The 22,181-nt window shown below is 49.0% G+C and overlaps 1 protein-coding gene and 1 long non-coding RNA gene across 4 annotated transcripts in view; one reads left to right on the plus strand and one right to left on the minus strand.

Annotated features, from left to right (window-relative positions):
• Positions 1-700: 700 nt before the first annotated feature.
• LOC132240049 (uncharacterized) lies at positions 701-8,243 on the minus strand. The gene is made up of 3 exons (XR_009454215.1): positions 8,132-8,243; positions 5,720-5,935; positions 701-1,850 (listed from the first exon to the last, which is right to left on the minus strand). It is a non-coding gene; the product is annotated as an uncharacterized LOC132240049 (long non-coding RNA).
• The window catches only part of B4GALT6 (beta-1,4-galactosyltransferase 6), a 54,988-nt gene continuing 40,924 nt past the window's right edge, over positions 8,118-22,181 (plus strand). For all 3 annotated transcript variants that reach the window (XM_059707404.1, XM_059707405.1, XM_059707406.1), the window contains exon 1: positions 8,118-8,300. In XM_059707404.1, the coding sequence (XP_059563387.1) occupies positions 8,186-8,300 (115 nt within the window). In that variant the 5' untranslated portion in view covers positions 8,118-8,185. The remainder of the gene's footprint in view (positions 8,301-22,181) is intronic.

Raw genomic sequence — 22,181 nt, forward strand, 5'->3', positions numbered from 1 at the left:
CTCTCCGCTGGGGCCTCAGGGCCTAGGCTTATGGTTTCTCCCTAGTTCCTCTCCGTCCCCAGGGCAACCCTTCTCTGGCCCTGCTCACTGCCAGGGAGCCCGTGGGGTCAGATCAGGACAGAGCTGCTCATTAAGTCACTGTCAGGAGATTCCAGGCTATGAGCCGGGCAGTTGAAGTAAATTACAGGTATAGTGTCTCATTACTCAGTTTAACAACAGTTTCGAGCATAACTCTTTCAGGCGCTCTCTGTCATCACGCTCATTACCGGTCCCAAGGCCAATCTCTAGACCAGTGGTTCTCAACCTTGGCTGCACATTAGAATCCCCTGGGCATCGTTTTAAAATCCTGATTTCCGGGCCCCGTCCTCCGGAAATTCTGTTTCTTTGTTACTAATGTTGTGGCCCCACCCCATGACAAAGAAACAGAATTTCCGGAGGACGGGGCCCGGAAATCAGGATTTTAAAACGATGCCCAGGGGATTCTAATGTGCAGCCAAAGTTGAGAACCATTGCCCTAGACTCTTCTGATTGTATCACTCAGTTCTGGGTTCCAGGTTAATAGCTGCCCTCCAGCATCCCAGCTGACCGGCTGACTGCTGGTTCAGAGAGTTGTGAGCCAACAGAGTGGTCACTGGCTAGTTAGCCATACTTTTGATGAAAAACACACACAAAAAAACTTCAGAAATGTCTCTGACTTACGTTAATCCTATTTCTTTCATTTTGAAATAGGGCTTGAAAAATGAATAATAAGAGTTTACCAGGTGGGCAAGGGGAGAGAGTCATTCCACGGTCAAAGGCTCAGAGACCTAAAGGAGTGAAGAGAGATGGAGAAACTTTATTCTCCAGAACCTGGTACACAGGCAGGGCTTGGGGGATGGCTCCCATCAGTAGTAGAGTCATGTACGTATAATGATTTTGGAATTTGGGGAAAGAGAGGGGACATGAGGGAAGAACTGAACATGATGTGACATTGTGTGGGATGGGATATTATCTTTCCTCAGTGCGACCCCCAATCTTAAGTAACCTTACTAGACTTAAGAGAGGCTGGATGTTTGGGAATTTTTTCTGGATTCCAGTCTTAGGGAAGAGCTGAGACAACAGGGCCAAGGGCAAGAGAACAGACACAAGGAACCATCAGGACCACATTTTTGTAAGAATTTTTAAGATACCACTTTGGGACTGGGTGGATGCTTTGTGTAAAAAAGAGGCACTGCGGCCAGCTGGTGTGGCTCAGTGGTTGAGTGTCGATCTATGAACCAGGAGGTCACATTCGATTCCCGGTCAGGGCACATGCCTGGGTTGAGGGCTCGATGCCAGTGTGGGGTGTGCAGCTGATCAGTGATTCTCTCTCATCATTGATGTTTCTATCTCTCTCCATCCCCCTTCCTCTCTGAGATCAATAAGAATATATTTTAAAAAAAGAAAGAAAGAGGCATCGCATCTCCAAGGCAGTTGGGGTTCTCCTCTGAATTGCCCCGCACCAGGGCAGCTTCGAGGGCAGAGGTGAGCACTGGCGGGCTGCACCCCACTCACCTCCCCGGCTGGACGACCTCTGCCCGCACAGCTGGCACAAGTCCACCCGGCAGCATCAGCCGCGAGGAAGCACGCGGGGGCATTCCCAGGGCGCAGGCCTCTTTTTGATGCAAAAAGACCATTTTTCTAAAAGGATCTTGGTTTTGCTTACCCAGTTCTATCATTCCCATACGTCTCCAAGCCCTATGGGTTCTTCAGGTTAGCAATTCATCATAAAAGTATTATTATTTGTACTTGATATTCTGACTTAATGTTTACTGCAAAACTTGTAGGACTGGTTTTCCATTTTCAGTTTTTGTTGTCATTGATGTTTTCTTCTGAAAATAGAGATAACAAAGGAGCATTAAAATCCTGGGCCTGGCCCTAACCGGTTTGGCTTAGTGGATGGAGCGTCGGCCTGCGGACTTAAGGGTCCCAGGTTCGATTCCGGTCAAGGGCATGTACCTTGGTTGTGGGCACATACCCAGTGGGGAGTGTGCAGGAGGCAGCTGATTGATGTTTCTCTCTCATCAATGTTTCTAACTCTCTATCCCTCTCCCTTCCTCTCTGTAAAAAAATCAATAAAATATATTAAAAAAAAAATCCTGGGCCTGGATACATGATTTATTATGATTTTTTTTTTAAGTCAGTTTTCCCTAACCGGTTTGACTCAATGGATAGAGCGTCAGCCTGCGGACTCAAGGGTCCCAGGTTCGATTCCAGTCAAGGGCACATACCTTGGTTGCAGGCACATCCCCAGTGGGGAGTGTGCAGGAGGCAGTTGATCGATGATGTTTCTCTCTCATCGATGTTTCTAACTCTCTATCCCTCTCCCTTCCTCTCTGTAAAAAAATCAATAAAGTATATTTAAAAAAAAAAAAAGTCAGTTAGCCTCTTCTGAATCATAAAGAACCGGCTACCAACTCCCAGAATAATATTTAACCCCCTTCACCTGCTTACAGGCAAACGAGCGGATGCAAAGGAGTGGAGCTCGGAGCTTTGCATGTGCCTCTCAGGAATCCTCCCGCATCGGTGGGAAAGCTGAGCCAGACCTGGGCTGGGCTCACTTCCTGGGCACGCCTCTGCCTCCATCGCAGCTCCCAGGCAGCCCAAGCTCCAGCTTAAAGGCTCCCTCTTCTCTTCACACGGCTCAGTCCCCGACCTCAATCATGGAGAAAAACCAGCCTTTCTCCCCATTCATGAGGACGCTCTAGGCCAGTGGTTCTCAACCTGTGGGTCGCGACCCCTTTGGCGGTCGAACGACCCTTTCACAGGGGTCGCCTAAGACCATCCTGCATATCAGATACTTACATGACGATTCATCACAGTAGCAACATGACAGTGATGAAGCAGCCACGAAAATAATTTTATGGTTGGGTCACAACATGAGGTAATGTATTTAAAGGGCCAGAAGGTTGAGAACCACTGCTCTAGGCGCTTCTCTTTTGCCAAGTCAGATCCTGTCCTAATTGTCTGGTTCAGGAGGAGATGTGCACCTGTGACTTGTCTTTATTCCAGTCCTCAAACAGTCCACACAGGACCCCGAGGCCCCATTCCTTAACCCCTCCCACCTCCCTGACCGCGTCCCTGAACACAGGCCGAGCAGGGGCTGCTTCTCCCGGAGGCACGGGTGACGCCACACTGAGCGCGCGGGTCCCGTTCCTAGAATTCTGAGTCGTCCTTGTCTTTTCCCTCCTCGGGTCTCAGCTACTTTTCCAGGCGCCTTGGATCCTTCCTGGGACCCTTCACTTCACCCCACTTTACACCCAGCTGTTCCTGGGTCTCCCCATTATTCTTAGCAGAGTCTTGGGGTTCTTTCCCCTTTTTCTCTCTGCATTGCTGCTAGGCCCTCCAGCCTGATTCTCAACGGCACGGATGTCATTATTTACCGAGGCCCTTCATGTTGGCAGTTCGGTTGTTCCCAGCTTCCTGTGTTTATGACTTTGCTGCAAACATATACCCTTGAGTTCACGTCTTTGCACGCATGCCCAAATGGAACTACAGGGTCATTTTTAAAAATAGCAATTGTTGCCCTAGCTGGTTCAGCTCAGTGGATAGAGCGTCAGCCTGTGGACTGAAGGGTCCCGGGTTTGATTCCAGTCAAGGGCACATGCCCAGGTTGTGGGCTCAATCCCCAGTGGGGGGTGGGGGGCGTGCAGGAGGCAGCCAATCAATGATTCCCTCTCATCATTGATGTTTCTAACTCTCTCTTCCTCTCCCTCTCTGAAATCAATAAAAAAAATATTAAACACACACACACACAAAACTGCATTCTGCCAGCCTTGACTTTCTTCCTGCTACAGGTCTCATACTTTTATTATTTTAGCCCCTTTTCTCTTTGGTAGTGAAGAAAGGCTTACCAGAAAGTTTTTTCTTAAAGACAGGAAAAAAGTCACCCCTATCCTGTTTCAATGAGACTTATGTGACATGTTATTAATAGTCCCTCTCCACTATACAGCATGGTTCTTAAGAATTGCCCTGTGATAAAAGGCTCCCGGGAGACACGGGTATTTTCCAAGCCGGGATCAGGAACTCAATGAAAAAGGTTTAAAATTAAATGTCTATTCATTAACCTACGAAGTCCATATTGACAAGATGATTCTCTTAGTGACAGTTGAAAGACACGGGGTCTGGGGATGACTGGTCTGTAAAATGTGAAGGGGTAAATGTGCTTCTGCTCTTTTGTACCTTTATGCATATTATTTTGGTAAAGTGGGATTTTAGGTTAAGCAGTTTTTACCGTAAAGCAAAATCAGAAAAGTTTTTATTTAAATAAGATATCCTAGGAATCCTTGCATAAGGCCCAGAACCTAATCAACTATCACTCAGGAATAACGGCCGCTTGCTACAAACGCCCTCCCGGACCTGAACTGTGCCAGGCAGCAAGAGCTGTGTTTCCTGCTTACAGAGTGCGAGAGCCACCTCTCACACTCACAGGACGAAGCCCCTTTAGAGTGCCAGGCGGCGCTGGGGGCGTGCGCATTGCTTTGTCCGTGTGGCACTAGGTTTGTGGACTTTCTCTCCAGGGTTGAGCTGTCCAGCTGGCGTGCAGCACGCCCGAGGGGGACTGCGCCTCTGGGTTACACGTGCACCGGCCACCGATTGCCCTCAGTGCAGGCGGCGGGGCCTGGGCAGCCTCCTCTGTTTACTCCGGGCGACGTGGTGGGGTGGGGAGTGGGGGGGTTTCAACAGCATCCTTTTCCCTGCAGGGCACCAGGCACGACTGCTTTGTTTGTGAGATGACCACTCTTTCAATCTCCTGTCTTTGCTTCCCATCCTCTGTCCCCCTGCACTCCAGCCTCACCGTTTTCTGAACAGATTCCCAGTCCATCTGCCACGGGCCGGTTTCGCTGTCCAGGTCGCCTAAGGGCCTGTCAGGGGCCAGCGCTGGCAGCTCGGACTCCCGTGAAGGCAAAACTGGCAGGCCGCTGACGAGACCCAGCATTCAGCCGGGGAAAAGAATGGGTAAAGCCAACGCAGTCTATTTCTCTTCTCAGTTTGGGCTTTATTTGGGAGGAGTTTCTGTGCCACAACAATGTTGAATCATACCAACGTCTAACTTTTATACAAACTACATTCCAGTTCTATAACGGTCCACGCATAATCCATCAACCTAACAATTTTCTTTAATTGAATCTCAGATGCTGAGACATGTATTTAAATATAGAAATTACTGTATTTAATCGGTGATTGTAATCTGGAGGTCTGAACCCACAGCTACTGGAAAAGTGAGATTCTAGGTGCTATTTTCTTTCCAAATTCACAGGAAAAAAAAAAAGTATGGAATTTTTTATTTTAACAAGGTTGGGAGCAAAACTAAACCGCTTACAGGATAGTGTTTATCCTCATTCAGTTAGCATGGACCAAGTGAAATGTCACCCATCTCATTAAACATTAAAAAAAAAAGTACATTTTTTTTGGTTGAAATTGAAATCTCAGTAATATGCTTCTGATTATTACAAGTAGAAAACCATTAGTTATAACTTAACTCATTCAGTTTAATGTCCAAATATTGAAGAGCATGGGGTCTCCAGTGAGCAAGAAATAACAAAAGGAATACTTGGTAATGTAGAACAAAGCAGTTAAGTGAAATTTGCTTGTGACTTACTACTAGGCATGTCGTACTATTAAGTAAGAAAAATTGTGTTTTTTATGTCATAAAATTACACTTAGCGGATTTCCGCAAGGTCAAGGTTGTGGGCCTTACCTGGCTCCGGAGAAAGTGCCGGATGACGCCCTTGAAAAGGTTTGGGCGGCCTTTCTTGGGCTCTGAGCGCTTCATCTCCCTTTGTTTACAAGTGAGCGGAGACCCCGAAGCATCCTTCAGGCTGCTGGAGACGCAGGCGTCCTGGGTGGGGCAGTAGAGACGGGTTTTTAAACAGGAAGAGACCAGCATCACTGGTTACTGTTGGCAGAGAGGGATCTAACGAAGAGATGGAAACAATAAACAAGTATTGAAATGGTGTTTGCCGGGTACCAGGCCCTTCTAAGCTCGTTAGAGGCACTAACCCTTTAATTTAATCCCCACCACAACCCCATTAGGTGCCACTATCGTCTCCTTTAGCCGACGAGGAGAGAAGCACAGGGCACGTAAGTCACTTTCGTGTTCACTGGACAGAGGGTGACGAGGGTGCAGGCCCAGGCGGCCTCTGTGGCTGGTGACAGACAGTGCTGACCTGTGCACCCACCGCCTGGCTTTCTGGTGCCGGCTCTACGCCGGGGACAACCCACCACTCTCAGCAAGCACTGGGCTGGCCTTGGCAGGCACACCAAAGGCCCAGGCACATCAGTACATAGACTTCCGCTTTTTAAAAATAAGATTATCCGTCAGTTTCTAAGATGTTCATATTTCCCTTTTAGTTTTAAACTTTCCTTTAAAAAAGCCAACCATGTCTCATTCGGTTGGAAGCAAACCCAATTTGCTGCAATGCCACGGCCTGGACACACAGAGCAGATAACGGCAGGAGGGGCACCTCCGCCATCAACTGAAAACGAGACACCTGCTCACACACACGCACACACGCACGCACACGCGCACACACACACACACACACACACACACACACACACACGCGCGCGCGCGCGCGCGCGCGCGGCGGGGGGCGGGGGGGGGGTGAGGGGCAGCGGCGTTTGCACAAAGGGCAGGTCCGCCGGCAGGTGAATGAGACAATTGGCCCAGTGAAGCCGGTGGTGCCGCTGCGCTCCAGGCCGGGGCGGGGGGCGGGGGTGGAGAGGGGCTCGCGGGAGGGGGTCCTTCCCGCCCCGGAGGGACCCGCAGTCGCCGCGGGAGGACCACCCTCACCAGGGCCGCCGTCAGAAGGGAGGCAAGTCCTCGGATCAGGGCCACACGCAGACCCGCACCGCGTCCCCACCGCGTCCCCTTCCGAGCGGGAGGGCGGTGTCATTGGCCTGGGTGGGAAAACACCGTCTCCCCGGCGTGTATTTCGGGGGAATCACCCCATGGAAGTCGCCCCCGCGGACACCCCTCTCCCTCAGGGACAGCATCCATGACTGGCTCCCCGGTGGACAGTGTCCGAGGCTGGCGATGCCCCTCGGTCCCCGGCGGCGCGGCGAGCGCTGGGGTCCCCGCGAGCGGGGGCGGCGGAGACGCAGGAGGCGGGGGGTGGGGGGTCCCGGGTCCCGGCGCCGGGGGCGGGGGCCGTTTCCCGCGAGTCTGCAGGCGTGGGGTTGCGGGAGCGGGAGGGTGGGGGGGCGGGGACCCCCAGGTTTCCTCGGGCGCGGGCGCAGCGCCGCCTGCAGTTTCCAGCGGAGGCGCGGAGCCCCCCGGGGTTCAGGGCCCGCCCGCCCCGTTTCCCCCGCCGCTCCCCCGCCCGCAGAGCCGCCCCCAGCGACCGGGACCCGCTCCCCCGGCGCCCGCCCCCCCCCTCCCCTCCCCTCCCTTCCCCTCCCCTCCGGGCGCCGCGGCTCCGCCCTCCGCGCTCGCCGGCTGCTCTCCGCCGGGTCCGGACCGCGCGGGGGCGGTGCCGGGAGCCTCGCGGCCGGCGGCGGGGATGCTGCTGCGGCCGGGCGGGCAGCGGGCGGTGGCCGGAGCCGGAGCCGGAGCCGGAGCGCGCTGGTCTGCGGCCGGGACGCCGCCTCCGCCCGGGATCCGAGTCCGCGGCCGCCGCGGGGAACCGGCGCCCGGAGCGGCATGAGCAGGAGGCTGCGCGCCCGCGAGCTCGCCGCCCCTCGGCCCCCCGGGCCCCCGCCGGCCCCCGCGCCCCGACCCCCGCGCCCCCTCTAGCCCCGCGCAGGGCCGGACCCGCGGCCGGAGGCGGAGGAGCAGGAGGAGGAGGAGGACGAGGTGCCGGCGGCGGCCCAGGCCTGCGGAGCGCGGGCGCCGGACCCTGAGCGCAGCCGGAGCCGCCGGGGACCGGCCGGCCGCAGTTGGCGGTCCCCCCCCCGGGGTCACCGCGGCGCCGGGTCCTCCTTCCCTCCCGCCGCCGGTGCCGGCCGGTCAACCCTGCGTCCTTGGCCCCCGAGTCCTCGCGTCCCCTCTCCCCCCAACCCTTTCCCGGTCTCCCCGCCCCCCACCCCGCGCTCCCTCCCGGCTCCCCGGCTCCCATTCATCCGCCCGCCCGCCATCCCTCCTTCCCGCAGGGCCCGGGGGCCCGCGCACCCATGGAAGTTTAGGGCCCGCGGAGCGCAGCCCGGGCCGCCGGCCGCGAGGAGGATGTCGGTGCTGCGGCGGGCGATGCGGGTCTCCAACCGCTCCCTGCTCGCCTTCCTCTTCTTCTTCTCGCTGTCCTCGTCCGGCCTCTACTTCGTCTACGTGGCTCCGGGCCTCGGTGAGCGCGGCGCACCTGGCCCCCCGCGGCCGCGGGGGGAGGCGCGGGTGTCGCCCGGGGATGTGGGCGCGGGGTCGTCGGGGCCCCCGCAGACAGCGTTTCGTGTGGCCTGTGGTTTCAGGGGGGTCCCTGACACAGCCCCGGCCTGGCTTTGGGGGGTGCGTTTGGTGAGGGCACGTTTAAAGGAGCTAAGAGCGCATCCCGGGGGACCGAGCACCATCAGGCGCCGTGGCCCGGGGGGCGCTCTGGACCCTTCCTGAGTATCCATGACAACGTCACCCCTTTCACCCCAAGCCTTTAACTTTAGACTCAGGGCTTCCTCGTAGTTGTACTCAGACACCCGCAGAGCGAACATCTGCTGTAGGATCGGGTGGAGAGGCCGAGGGCCGGACGTGGGCTTGAGCCCCGTGTCCGCATCCTCCGGCTCAGGTCGCCGGGAGAACCGGGCCAGTGGGGCGTGGGCCAGAGCGCAGGCGGCCGGTGCGCTGCCCCGTAAAGCACCCCCGCGTTACTGAGTCCGCGTGGGTCCGCCTTGCAGGGAGAGGCGTAGCCTCTCCGACCTGCTGGGGTGACTTCCGAGACGAAATAAAACTCAGCACACCGCAATTAGGTAAGGTAGCGTGTAGTTTAACGTGTTAACCTATTTACCACTTTCTGGCCTTTGGGCCAAAATGCACTTTGGTATAGTCTGCCTGAATTGGCTTATTTTTTTTTTTAAAATATTTCTTTATTGATTTCAGAGGGGAAGGGAGAGGGAGAGAGAGAAACACCAATGATGAGAGAGAATCATAGATAGGCTGCCTCCTGCACACCCCTACTGGGGATGGAGCCCGCAACCCAGGCATGTGCCCTTGGCCCCAATCGAACCTGGGACCCTTCAGTCCGCAGGCTGACGCTCTATCCACTGAGCCAAGCCGGCCAGGGCCTGAATTGGCTTCTGTATGAAATACATATCCAATTCCTCAGCCCCCTTTGGTTGGAAAGGGGCCAGTGTGGCGTTGGCATGAATGAGAAATGGCAACATCAGGTGGACATGAAAACGCCCTGTATTTCCACAGCTGTTCTGAGTTCTCCCTGGTTGTTAGGTGTTTAATGTGACCTTCCTTAGGACCCGCGTGGCGTCTCCTGTCATTTCTTGTGAGACACTCGTCTTCTAAGCCAGTGTCACTGCTCCCTTTGACGTGGCTGGAAATGTGTGGCCTCGCACAGTGAGAACCTGCCGGCTTCTGAGGTGGAATTATTACCCGGGCCTTGTCTCGTGTGGTTGTAGGCTATTGTGGTGCATTGTGAGGTGGGCGGTGGGGATGGAAGAAGCAGACCTCACTGAGGGTTTTCCTCTTGTTTACAATGAAATACTTCATTGACTCTTGAACAAGGGGGTTGGCATTCTAGTTTATTTCAATACTTCTCAAAGTAAAACAGTATGCACTGAATTACTTTTTTATATCTTATTATTTTTTACGAAAGTAGAAAGTATGGTATAGATATTAGTTCAGGTGTACACCTTGACTTTTCTTGATTAAAGGTTGGGTTCGGTGAAGATATATAAGCTCAGATGATGCTTGAGAAGACGTAAATCTTGGAAACCTGGATGTATCCCGAAATAGAAGTTTGAGGCCAAAGCTTGAAGAAGTATGAATAGTTTAACATGTTATTTCTCTTTAATGCAGCTTTTTCCGTTAGGCTAATTCAGATACTCCTTGCAGCTGTAGTAGAAACGACAGTGGGCGCTCAGTGGATTGAGAGTAGTTAACCAAAATAGTCAGCAGGCTTTTCTTAAAATCCTCTGCCATTTTGGAAGACTTAAATGAACTCCTCGTTCTACAGCATTTTTTATTTTCTCAGGTAGCTCTTTAAGGATTGGACGTCTTTGGGGGTGTTATTTTATTAGACATTTAACTGAGATGTGTTGGAGAATAAGTATTTTTTTTTATACTTAGATAACAGTTTCTTATTTTCTTTTTTGAACAACATAACATGTTAAAGGTATGTTAGTCAAAAAGCTAACCAAAGGAAATGAGAGTTTCAGCTCTTACCTGATAGTCATCCATTTTTTTTTGTTAGTGCATTAGTATATCATCTAGATTCTTAAAATTCAATTGATGCGAAATATGAATACATTTTTAAAAATTCATGCTTAATGTTTGCCATAGAACAAATACTTATAGGTCATAAAAATTTTGGCCATTTTCTTAGATTCAAACACTGCACTGTTTTGATGGGTCTTATAATTTATGACTTTAAAAACTTGATTAAACCTAGCAAGAATGGAAAACAAAACGTATGCTAGTAAAGTTCTCTCTGTTGAACGGAAGCTATTACTTAGTAGAAGAAAAAAAGCCTCCTTATTTATCTTTTAAGTATTGGGAACAGTTTTCCAGTGTTCACGTTTTTGCTTGAAAGCTTGAATTTTATCATTGGCTACAAACACTGTCGGTTTTTCTTGAGGTGTCAGGCTCACTTTGTTCATTTTTGGGAAAATGCAGGTCAAATACAGACGTTTAAACAACCATTGTTTGTCAGCTGTTCTTTCAAGTAAAAATAATGCTCCATGAAAGATGTAGCTAGTTCAGCTCCCAGTCCATCAGTCAGTTGCATAATTTGATTGTCAAAATGTCCCTGGTGCTTTGGTGTGCTGCAGAAATGCTTTCTGCACACTTTCCATTTCTTCATAGATTTCTTATTAATGAGACGGACCCAGAACTAATTAGGTCCTTATAGCTAGTTCATTATAGGCACCTAGAATCTTTCTGGAATAATTTCTGTTTTAGCCTGGATTACATTTGGAGGCAAAATTTTATGATCACTAAAATATATGTTGTAGAAGAGAGCCCCTTTTATTAATTTAAATGAATGCTTCGACTCCCCTGTTAAAAAGTTTGTATTAATCTTGTGTCCGTCTGCCTTTTCCACCCACAGACCTACTTCGTCAGGGGCCTTCCCCAGGCTTCCTCTCCCTTTACTTCCGCTTTCTTCGTCTCCTTCACCTGTGTGCTTCCCTCCTCCCTCTTTACGCAGACAGTGCCGCGCAGTGGTAGACGCCTGTCTGTTTAGTTTCCGATGTCCCCATGTTGCTCAACAGTTGCTGGGCTGTGTGGGCCTTCGTCTGCAATGAGCCCCACCAGACTCAAAGCTCATTCTTTCAAGAATCATTGGAAACATTTTTCTTGATATCCTAATCCACGCAGGAGACACGGTAGTTTTTATGGTGTGAACGTTAGTGCTTAGGAAAACGGGTCTGCAGCTACCCCTCCCCGCCCCCACTCTGCCCAGAAGCCCCTGGACAGGCTGCCCTAGCCCGCCCCTTCCAGGAGGAGCCCCCAGCTGCCTCTCTTGCTGTTTCTGCCTCCTGCACCATTGATCGCAAGAAGGCGAGTGCAGTTTCCCCCCAAGGAAGCTGGCTGCTGGGCTGAGAAGGGGCTTCCGTTTAGCAAGAAGGCGAGTGCAGTTTCCCCCCAAGGAAGCTGGCTGCTGGGCTGAGAAGGGGCTTCCGTTTAGTCTGGAAGCGGCTCCAGTGTCACCTCCAGCCCCACGCAGCCGTTTCCCTGCGACAGCGTGAGAGGAGCAGGTGAGCTGAGGGCCGTTCATCCAGCGAACGCGGTCAGGGGACTCAGGTTGGCTGGGCGTTGTGTGGGCTGGGAGATGGAGAGGTGACTGAGACACAGTTCCTGCCTGCCGGACAGTGGGCTGGCTGTGAAAGAGCTGCAGCAAGTCCTTAAAGCCCTTAAAGCATGCAGGGGTGCGGGGGGGCGGGCATGAGGGAGGGCAGTGAGGGCTGCTTACAGATTTCCAGAGGCGGTGTTGGGAGTGGTCCTTGCGGATAGATAGGATGTGTCTGGACCGAATAGGGAATTCTAGTCACAGGGAGCAGCTCGGGCTTCCAGAAAATCGGAGCCTTTCCATGTGGCTGCTCCTCACGGCGTGGGGTGTAGGGGACCAGCCTGGGAGGGGCGCGGGCCCTCCTGCCCAGCCTGGTGTTCTGGCTCGCGAGGCCCCTGAAGTTCCCGGCGGAGGAAAACTGGTGTTGGCTCGCACGGCTCTCAGAAGGCTGCCTGTGATTAAGAAAGGCGTCCATGTGCCTGTAATTAGCGGGGGGAGGCGTGGGGAAGCGTGTGAGCTCCCCTGGAGGTGGGTTTCACTGCTCCTTTGACTCACCCGAGTCCTCGATAGCTGACAGGCTGCTTTATTCTTTATTATTATTTTTTAAATATCTTTTTATTGCTTTCAAAGAGGAAGGGAGAGGGAGAGAGAGAAAAACATCAATGGTGAGAATCACTGATCAGCTGCCTCCTGCACACCCCCCACTGGGGATCAAGTGGGCATGTGCCCTTGACCGGAATCGAACCCGGGACCTGGTCCACAGGCCGATGCTCTATCCACTGAGCAACACCAGCCAGGGCTGTTCTTGGAGTAAAGGTGGAATCTGGCTGGGTCTGAAGGCCCATGGGCCCTTGGAAGGAATCACTGTCCAAGTGCTTAGTTATTTGGGCCTCCGGGGGGTCTTGCCTGTCGGGACTGGTGGAGCTGGCGATGGGTGGTCAGGTGCAGGGTGTATGTGCACCTGTATGTGCTGTGGGAGAGGGTGGTTGGCTGGGTCCTTGCGCAGAGGCCCCTGACCGTTGGGCTGGGTTTCTCTTGGCGCGGAAGGTAGCGGGTTGCCCTGCAGCTTTCTGACCGCAGACCTTCCGCCTCTGGCCCGGGCTGGGCGAGCCTGCTGTTCTGTCTGATCAGTTATCATCTGACGTGTTTACAAAGGGCCTTTTAGGGTTTTCCTCATCAAGTGCTCTCATCTGTATGGCACCTTTCAGGGCTCTTTTTAAAATTGAATTTATTGGGGTGACAGCGGTTAATAAAATTATACAGGTTTCAGGTATGCGATTCTACCGTACATCATCTGTATGTCATACTGTGTGTTTACCATCCTAAGTCTCCTTCCATCACCATCTATCTCCCCTTTACCTTCTACCTCCCGCCACTCCCCTTTCCTCTGGTAATTGCCATAAAGGGCTCTTTTGATTTAGGTCACAGTGCTGGTCATTTCTTTCCTCTGGGCCTTTCTCACCAGCCGTACATCTCATGCTAAAATTTTGTGTCCTGTGTGTTGCAGGAAACACCAGATGTTTGGCAAAGGGGAATAATGTAGTCCTCTATTTTATTTATTTACTTGAGGCCTGGTGCATGACATTCGTGCACTGGGTGGGGGGTCCCTCAGGCTGGCCTGCACCCTCTTGCAGGCCGGGACCCCGTGGGGGATGTCTGCCTGCCATGGAAGCAGGAGAGACTCCTGCCACCGCTGCTGCGCTCACCAGCTGTGAGCCGGGCTTCTGGCTGAGTGGTGCTCCCCCAGTGGGAGCGCACTGACCACCTGGGGGCAGCTCCTGCGTTGAGCATCTGCTCCCTGGTGGTCAGTGCATGTCATAGCGACCGGTCGTTCCACTGTTTGGTTGATTTGCATATTAGCCTTTTATTATATAGGATTTTAAAAATCTTTTTATCGATTTCTAGAGAGTGAAGGAAACTCTGGTTGATTTGGCATGTGCCCTTATGGGGAATTGAACCAGCAACCTTAGGTGCATGGGACAGCTGAGCCACAGGGAACAGTCCTCTGTTTTAGAGTAATTTTTCTATCGTGGAGTACGGAAGGCAGAGCCAGCGGCAGGGAGGACGTTATTTCAGTGGCCCAGACAATAGAGGATTAGTATGTGATCAAGGTCATAGTTGGGTCAGGGCAGAGAGGAGAGGCTGTGAGTAGTTGGATTGAAGGACAGGGAGAAGCTTTAAGGCAGTGCTGGCGTTCCGGCCTAGATAACCAGGCTGTTGGTAACAGGGAATAAAGAAAGGTGCATCCGTAGCGGGGCTGTCTCGGCGTTACAGAGATTGAAGCGGGCTGCCTGCCGGGCCCCCAGGAAGAACTTTCAGTAGGTGGGCAGAGGGAAATGAGGGCTTAGGGCTCAGGAGGGAGATTTGGGTGTCTTCCGCATAAAGATGAATGATACCTATCCATTTCTCACCTCACGCACCTGAGTCATAAAACTAGCTCCTGCCAGCAGCAGTGACTCCCTAAGTTAGTGATTCTTAAATGTGGAATGATAGGGGTTACCCTGGAATTTGAAGAAGGCCCATGTGTGCTTTGAAAAGTTTCCCTTGAGGCTCTGCCACCCTTTTTACTCCCCAGTCCCGAATGGGAGTCAGTAACCCTGAATGGCTGGCTGCACACCCCAACCCTACGCGATTAGGATAGTCGTGGTGTAAAGAAAGAGAAGGAAAGACAGGCATTTGATAAAATTCAACATCCATTTATGATAAAGCCTCTCCACAAAGTGGTATAGACTGGACAAACCTCAACGTAATAAAGGCATCTGTGACAGCTGACGGCTGGCGTCGTACTCAAAACTGAAAAGCTGAGGGCTATCCTCCCACCAGGACCAGGACAAGGATGCCCACTCTTTCTACTTTTATTCAACATAGTATTGGAAGTCGTAGCCAGAGCAATTAGGAGAAAGAAAGAAATAAAAGCATCCCAATGGGAAAGGAAAATGTAAAATTGTCACCATTTGTGGATGATACGGTTTCATATGCAGAAAACCATAAAGACTACCAAAAAACTGCTAGAATTCATAAACAAATTCAGTATAAAGTTGCAGGGTGCAAAATCAATATGCAAGAACTGTTGCATTTTTATACACTAACTAGAGGCCCAGTGCATGAAATTCGTGCACGGGTCGGTCCCTCGTGTCTGCTGGCTGCCAGCCGGGTCTTCCCTTCCCCCGGCCGCCTGCTGCCACTGCCAGCTGTGGCCAGCTGTGGGGAGGGGTCACGGGTGGCCCTGCCCCTGGTCAAACCCTCGGTCAAGGGGACAATTTGCATATTAAGCTTTATTATATAGGTTAACTATCACAAGGAGAAATTAAGAAAACTCATTCACAGTTGCATCAAAAAGAGTAAAATACCTAGAACTAAGTTTAACCAAGGAGGTGAAAGTTCTATACACTGAAAACTATAAGACATTGATGAAAGAAATTGAAGAGGACACAAATAAAAAGATACTTTGTGTGTATTCAGGAAGAATTAAAAAAAAAATGTCATTACCCAAAGCAATCTACAAATTCAGTGAAATACCTATCAAAATTCTAACGGCATCTTTCATAGAAATAAAACAATCCTAGAATTTGTTTGGACCCCAAACAGTCAAAGCAATCTTGAGAAAGAAGAGCAAAGCTATAGGCATCACGCGCCTGGATTTGAAACTCTATTACAAAGCTATAGTGATTGAAGCAACATGGCATTGGCACAAAAACAGGCACATAGATCAGTGGAATAGAGAGCCCAGAAATAAACCCAAGCATATGTGATCAGTTAATTTCTGACAAAGGAAGCCAGAATATACACCAGGGAAAGGGTAGTCTCTCATACATGGTGTTGGGAAAACTGGACAGTCACGTGCAAAGAATGAAACTATCTTACCACTATCTTATACCACACACAAAAATCAACTCCAACTGGGTTACTTGAATGTAAGACCTGAAACCTTGAAAGTTCTAGAAGAAAAACATAGACAGGAAGCTCCTTGACAGTGGCCTTAGCTATGTTTTTATGGAACTGATTTCAAAGGCAGGAGCAACAAAAGCAAAAATAAGTGGAACTACATCAAACGGAAAAGCTTCTGCAAAGCAAAGGTAATCCATCAACAAAACCAAAAGGCAAGCTACTGAGTGGGAGGAGGTATTTGCAAATCATGTATCTCATAAGGGGTTAACATCTAAAATATATAAATAACATCTACAACTTGATAACCACAAAACAAAGAATTTGATTAAAAAATGGGCAGAGAATCTAAACACATTTTTGCAAAGAAGGCACATAGGGCCAACAAGTACACGAAGAGGTGTCCATGTCGCTAATCATCAGGGGAAGGTAAATCAAACCACAAAGAGATGTCACTTCACAGCCGACAGAAGGGCAGCTGTCAAGAAAGAAGGGATAACAGGTGTTGGTGAGGGTGTGAGGAGAAAGGAACCCTTGTGCACGGTCGGTCTGAATGCGGACTGGTGCAGCCACTATGGAAGACAGCACGGAGTTTCCTCAAAAAATTAAAAATAGAACTTCCATATGATTCAGGAATTCTATTTTTGGGTATTTATTCAAAGAAAAGGAAAACCTAATTCATAAAATACGTATATGAACCCTATGCTCATTGCAGCATTGTGTATAATAGCCAAGATATGAAAACAACCTAAATGCCCATCGACAGATGAATGGCTAAAGAAGATGTGGCACATATATACTACTCAGCCATAGAAAAGAATGGCATTTTACCATTTGTGGCAATATGGGTGGCTCTTGAGGCTATTATGCTAAGTGAAATAAGTCAGGCAGAGAAAGACAAATGCCTTATGATTTCATTTATATGTGAAATCTAAAAAAAAAAAAAAAAAAAAGCAAACAAAAGAAAACAAAACCATCTCATAGACTCAGAGAACAGATGGGTGGTTACCAGAGGCAGGAAATTTGGGGGGTAAGTGAAATGGGTGAAGGGGATCAAGATACAAACTTCCAGTTATAAAACGGGGATGTAATGTACAGCATGGTGACTGCAGTCAGTAATACTGCGTTGTAAAACTGAAATTTGCTAAAAAAAAATCTTAAGTTTTTAATTACAAGAAATAAAATTATAACTTTGTGTAGTAACAGGTGTACGGTGATCATTTTGTAATGTATACTAATGTCGAATCACGAGGTACACCTGAAACTAATATGATGTATATGTCAATTATACTTCAAAGACAAAACAAGAAACGCTCCAAACTTTAATCAGTATTTGGCTATAAAAGGCTTTCAATAATGTCTTTCCAGTTAAGTAGTTATACGGATTTTGTTTAACATGATATCTTGATTGAAATACCGTCTCCTGTAATATTTGAGGCTCATTAGTGTTAATATGACTTTACTGAAACCATGTTATATATAGTGCCTTCCTGATAATTTAGTGAATCACTCAGAAATTATGACTTCTAATTATGGTGCAGTTTCCAGTTTGGCTCAGAGAAGGGAAAGCTGGACTTTATTTTCGTTTAAATCAAGAGACAGACGGTAGACAATCATTAGGTGCCTTGTTTATTGATTTGAAAATACTCCCCAGCTTTGGAAATCTTTGGAAGTCATTTCTCACGCATGCTTCTTTTCTCTCCTGCTTGTTTTGCTGTCATTTCCTTTTCATGGACCAGTGAGTTGGAATTGGGAGAGGCGTTTTCATTGTGAAAACACAAGGAAGTTTGGGACGTTGGTAGAGCATGTAGTTTAGATCAGTCTCACTTATATGTTTTCTCGTGATAGGATTCGTAAGTGGATCGAGACTCATTTCACATTCACCTCATGCACTCTGAAACCACTCATTTCCATAATCATATAATGTTTCTGGGGGTTTTATTTATAGTTTGATCTTTTACTCTGTAATTTCATTAAGTAAATTTCCCGACTGATTTGATTCTGAAACTCGATTGAATTGTCTGCGTTCTTCCTTCCCCGATTCCCTCATTTCCTTCGGGCCCTTTTCTCTCCAGGGTGTGGCTTTGTAACTCTTAACTCTCCGGGCTCCCCTCGTCCTTGGAAGAAGCTATGCGTTTATTTTTGGTAAATGACAGTGATAATTAAAAGATGACAGGGCCGATGGCTGCCTTGGGGTGGTGCTTTCATACTTGTAGAGTCAGAATCTGCTGTTTGAACGACCAGCTGTTTAATCTCTCTTGAACTGATGATCTGGTTGGTGCCAAAGTACTTCCGATGTTTTGGGTGGTTTATGCTTCTTTAGGGTTTTGATTTTTTTTAAAAAATATATTTTATTGATTTTTTACAGAGAGGAAGGGAGAGGGATAGAGAGTTAGAAACATCGATGAGAGAAAAACATCGATCAGCTGCCTCCTGCACACTCCCCACTGGGGATGTGCCCGCAACCAAGGTACATGCCCTTGACCGGAATCGAACCTGGGACCCTTCAGTCCGCAGGCCGATGCTCTATCCACTGAGCCAAACCGGTTCGGGCAGGGTTTTGATTTTTATAGAGGAAAACTGCTTGACAAATGGGAGGCGTTCAATAAGTATTTGCTGAATAAACACGTCTTTACCCTAAACTTCTTTAATAAGATTATTGGAAAAGTAAAAAAAAAAATCCTCACCCAAGAACATGTTTTCATGGATTCTAGAGAGGAAAAGAGAGAGGGAGAGAGAGGTAGAGCTAGATAGAGCTAGATCAGTGATGGCGAACCTTTTGAGGTCGGCGTGTCAGCATTTTGAAAAACCCTAATTTAACTCTGGTGCCGTGTCACATATAGAAATTTTTTGATATTTGCAACCATAGTAAAACAAAGACTTATATTTTTGATATTTATTTTATATATTTAAATGCCATTTAACAAAGAAAAACCAACCAAAAAAATGAGTTCGCGTGTCACCTCTGACAGCGTGTCATAGGTTCGCCATCACTGAGCTAGATAGATCCATCAGTTGCTTCCTCCCTCGCGAGCCCTAACCAGGGATGGAACCCAAAACCCAGGTGTGTGCCCTTCCCCCCGCAGGCTGGTTTGTCTTGAGGCCTTTTGTCTCCGCGCCTCCTGTCTGTGGTCTGTCCCCACTTCCGCATCTGAGCTTCACCTGCTCCTCTCCTTTCTAGATAACTTTCCCTGTGGTGATTCGCCACCATAGTTCCCACTTTCACTTTTCTATGAGCGTCTCCCGGAATTGTATTTCCAGCCCCTCTTTCTTAGCTCCAGCCCTGCATTTATAAAATTGGTAACTGCATGTCAGATGCCTACCCAGCACGGTCTCCCTCAAAGTCAGGCCTCCCCGTGACTGACTTTTGTTAAGGGACCTGTGGCCGTGTGTCCCAGTGGTTATGGGCATGGGTTTCGGGATCAGAGGGGACTGTGTGTGAATCCTTCAGGGAGCAGACCGCTGTAGACTGGCACCTTCTCACTGGACAGAGCTGCATGTGGAAGGGGGTGGGGAGACAGTAATAGCAAATGTGCTTCTTCTTTTCTTTTTTTTAATTTTAATTTTCATTTTTATTGGTATCAGAGAGGAAGGGAGAGGATGGGGGGAGGGAGATAGAAACATCAATGATGAGAGAGAACATGCTCCCTACTGGGGATCGAACCCACAACCTGGACATGTTCCCTGACCGGGAGTCAAAAGTGTGACCTCGTGGTTCATAGGTCGCTGCTCAATCACTGAGCCACACTGGCTGGGCCTTAGTTTTCTTGAGAGTGAGGAAGGTTCATAAATCTCTTTCCACACAAACCCAGGGTAGGAGGTCTAGAAGCTGTTGTAAGCTGTTGATTTTTAAAGGTTGTGTGTGTGTGTGTGTGTGTGTGTGTGTGTGTTTTAAGTTGTCCTAGTTTTTCTTCCCCTGGAAAGCAGAAATGGTGAATAAGTTAAATTTCTCTCTCACAATGCAAAGACAAGTAGCAAATGAACGACATGAGAGAACACAGCACAGGTTTGATTAAGCAAGAGTCGTTTTTAGTGCGTTTCTGGTTGTGCTGAGACTAAAGGGCACAGCCAGGAAAGGTTTGGCTGTTTGTTTTTTTTAGTTTCTTTTTTTTTTTTTAGTTTATGTATTTTTTTAAATTTATTGTCTAAAGTTTTACATATGTTTGCCTAGTTGTTTTTGAGATGTAGTTTCCTGTGAGTAGGTATAGAAATGCTAGACAAGGATTCCCTCTAACTCACTGGCTGGCCAATCGGACATTTTATGTTAAGCATAAGGAGGCATGTGGCTACTTGAGTGTGGGTGCACTTAGTTTCATGATGTTTGGAAACCAGACAGTTTAACCCATTTTCCTGCTGGTTTGGTGCGGCTCGCTGCATTGGACACAGTCCTTTTTTCTTGTTAGCAGGACTTTCTCCTTAACCTCAGCCTCATTTCCCATTGGGTATGGATCTTTAGGGACCAAGCCCGTGAGGACCATGAACCTAAGGGATGTAACTCAGTTAGCTGTACGCGGTTTAAAATAGACTCCTAGGCTCCCATTCGGAGAGGCTGATGTCTTGCTCTGTTTTTTCTCTCGCATCGATCCGACGAAGAGTAAATGTGTTCTTTTGGTCAGTGTTTCACCTTTGTCCCAGCTGCCATCAGTGATCATTTTTTTAATCAATAGTTTTATTACTTGGTATTTTGAAAGATTTTAGGGAAATTTGACTATCTTTTTCTATCCCAGATCTTTTCCTTGCTACTTAAATTTGACTTGGTTTCAAGATGTCAAACAGTTTTCCTTATATGAGAGGTGTGTTCATTAAAAGTAAAAGCTATATGGTTTTTACAGTTCTGTTTCCAGGACACACATCATGCACGTATGTTCTGACCTGGTCTGTCCTTGCGTAGGCCCGCGCTGTCTCCTGAGGCCTGGGAAGCAGACTTGGCCGTGGCTTAGCCGTCGGCTCGGTCCTGCTACCCCACGCTGCCTCCTGTTTACAGTCGGAGGCAGAACAAACACTGTGAGGCACTGACATCACTGATAACAAGCTTCATGTGCGCCTTCAGGATGACACGACCCAACGTGTTGTAAAGCAGTTGATGTCAGTCATCTGTTTGACGGTGTTTTCCTCCATCATTTCATTTGAACTTGAGATCTTGGTTGAGGTAGAGTGGCTTTTATTGACCATTTCCCCACATTTTTGGTTGGCCCTTCTTCCTGTCTTTGTTTTTCACTGTCTCTTATTTTTTTGCTCTTAAAGTCCACTCCAGAGCCAAACTGTAATAAAAGCACGTAGTGCTTGTCATCCAGGGCAACACGTTCAAGCCTTAGCAAGTCGGAGCTAATGATAGGACTGCTGTCAGAGAGGAAGGAGGCAGGTTCTTAAGGAGGATTGAAGGAGAGCGTCTGCGAACCTGGATTCGTTTCTCTTTTCTGGGTTGAAGGTGAAAGGGAAAGTGTTATTTACTCTGTTTCTGTGCTCGTTTTATTGACTCTCTGCCCATTTGCACTTGGAGCAAGACCACATTTATGTAAAAAACGGGAAAGGAGGTAGTAGGCGATGCAGGCAGCTGTCTGTCTGGCCCCTCTTGAGGGAGTAGAATGGGGCCGAGAAGCTGGGTTGGCATCTCCAGTTTTCTCATCGGCATTCGTTTGTTTCGAGGATGTCTGACCGTTGAGAAGCAGCTTATCTTAAAATGGAGAGGGTCACTAATGAACTGAGCCTTGCACTTTCCTGGTTTGTCCATGGTAAGGAGCCCCCTCCCCTTGTCTGATTGGAGCTTACGATTTGGGGGCTTTGTGGGCGGAGCATTTAGAGTAGAAGGGGCTTCAGAGAACATATAGGGCAATATTGACCACTTTTTTTAAAAAAATATTTTTTTTATTGATTTCAGAGAGGTAGGGAGAGGGAGAGAGAGATAGAAATATCAATGATGAGAGAGAATGATTCATCGGCTGTCTCCTGGACCCCTACTGGGGATCAAGCCCACAACCCAGGCATGTGCCCTGACCGGGAATTGAACCGTTACCTCCTGGTTCATAGGTTGATGCTCAACCACTGAGCCAGGCTGGCCGGGCAGTACTGACTATTTTAGATGAGGCGACTGAAACCAGTGAGCTGCCCAGGTGATGCGCCAGCAAAGTCAGCCCCAGGAGAGAGGACGTGGCATCTCAGGAGGCAGGGCTTTTTTGTAATCTTTGTCAATTTACCAGTTTCTCCCAAAGAAGAAACTAGGGGCCTGTTTTTAAAGCACTTACCACAAAGACTTAAATTGACCAATTTTGAAAATGCACATTGATTTTGTCTGCTTTTGCAACCCTGGTAGGTAGATTCCTGAGTCGAAGGGAGTGTAAAAGTTCAAGTAATTAACTGTACAGAGAAATGATCAAAATAGATATTGATTCTAGATAA

Source organism: Myotis daubentonii, chromosome 8, assembly GCF_963259705.1.
Source record: "Myotis daubentonii chromosome 8, mMyoDau2.1, whole genome shotgun sequence".
Classification (NCBI taxonomy): domain Eukaryota; kingdom Metazoa; phylum Chordata; class Mammalia; order Chiroptera; family Vespertilionidae; genus Myotis; species Myotis daubentonii.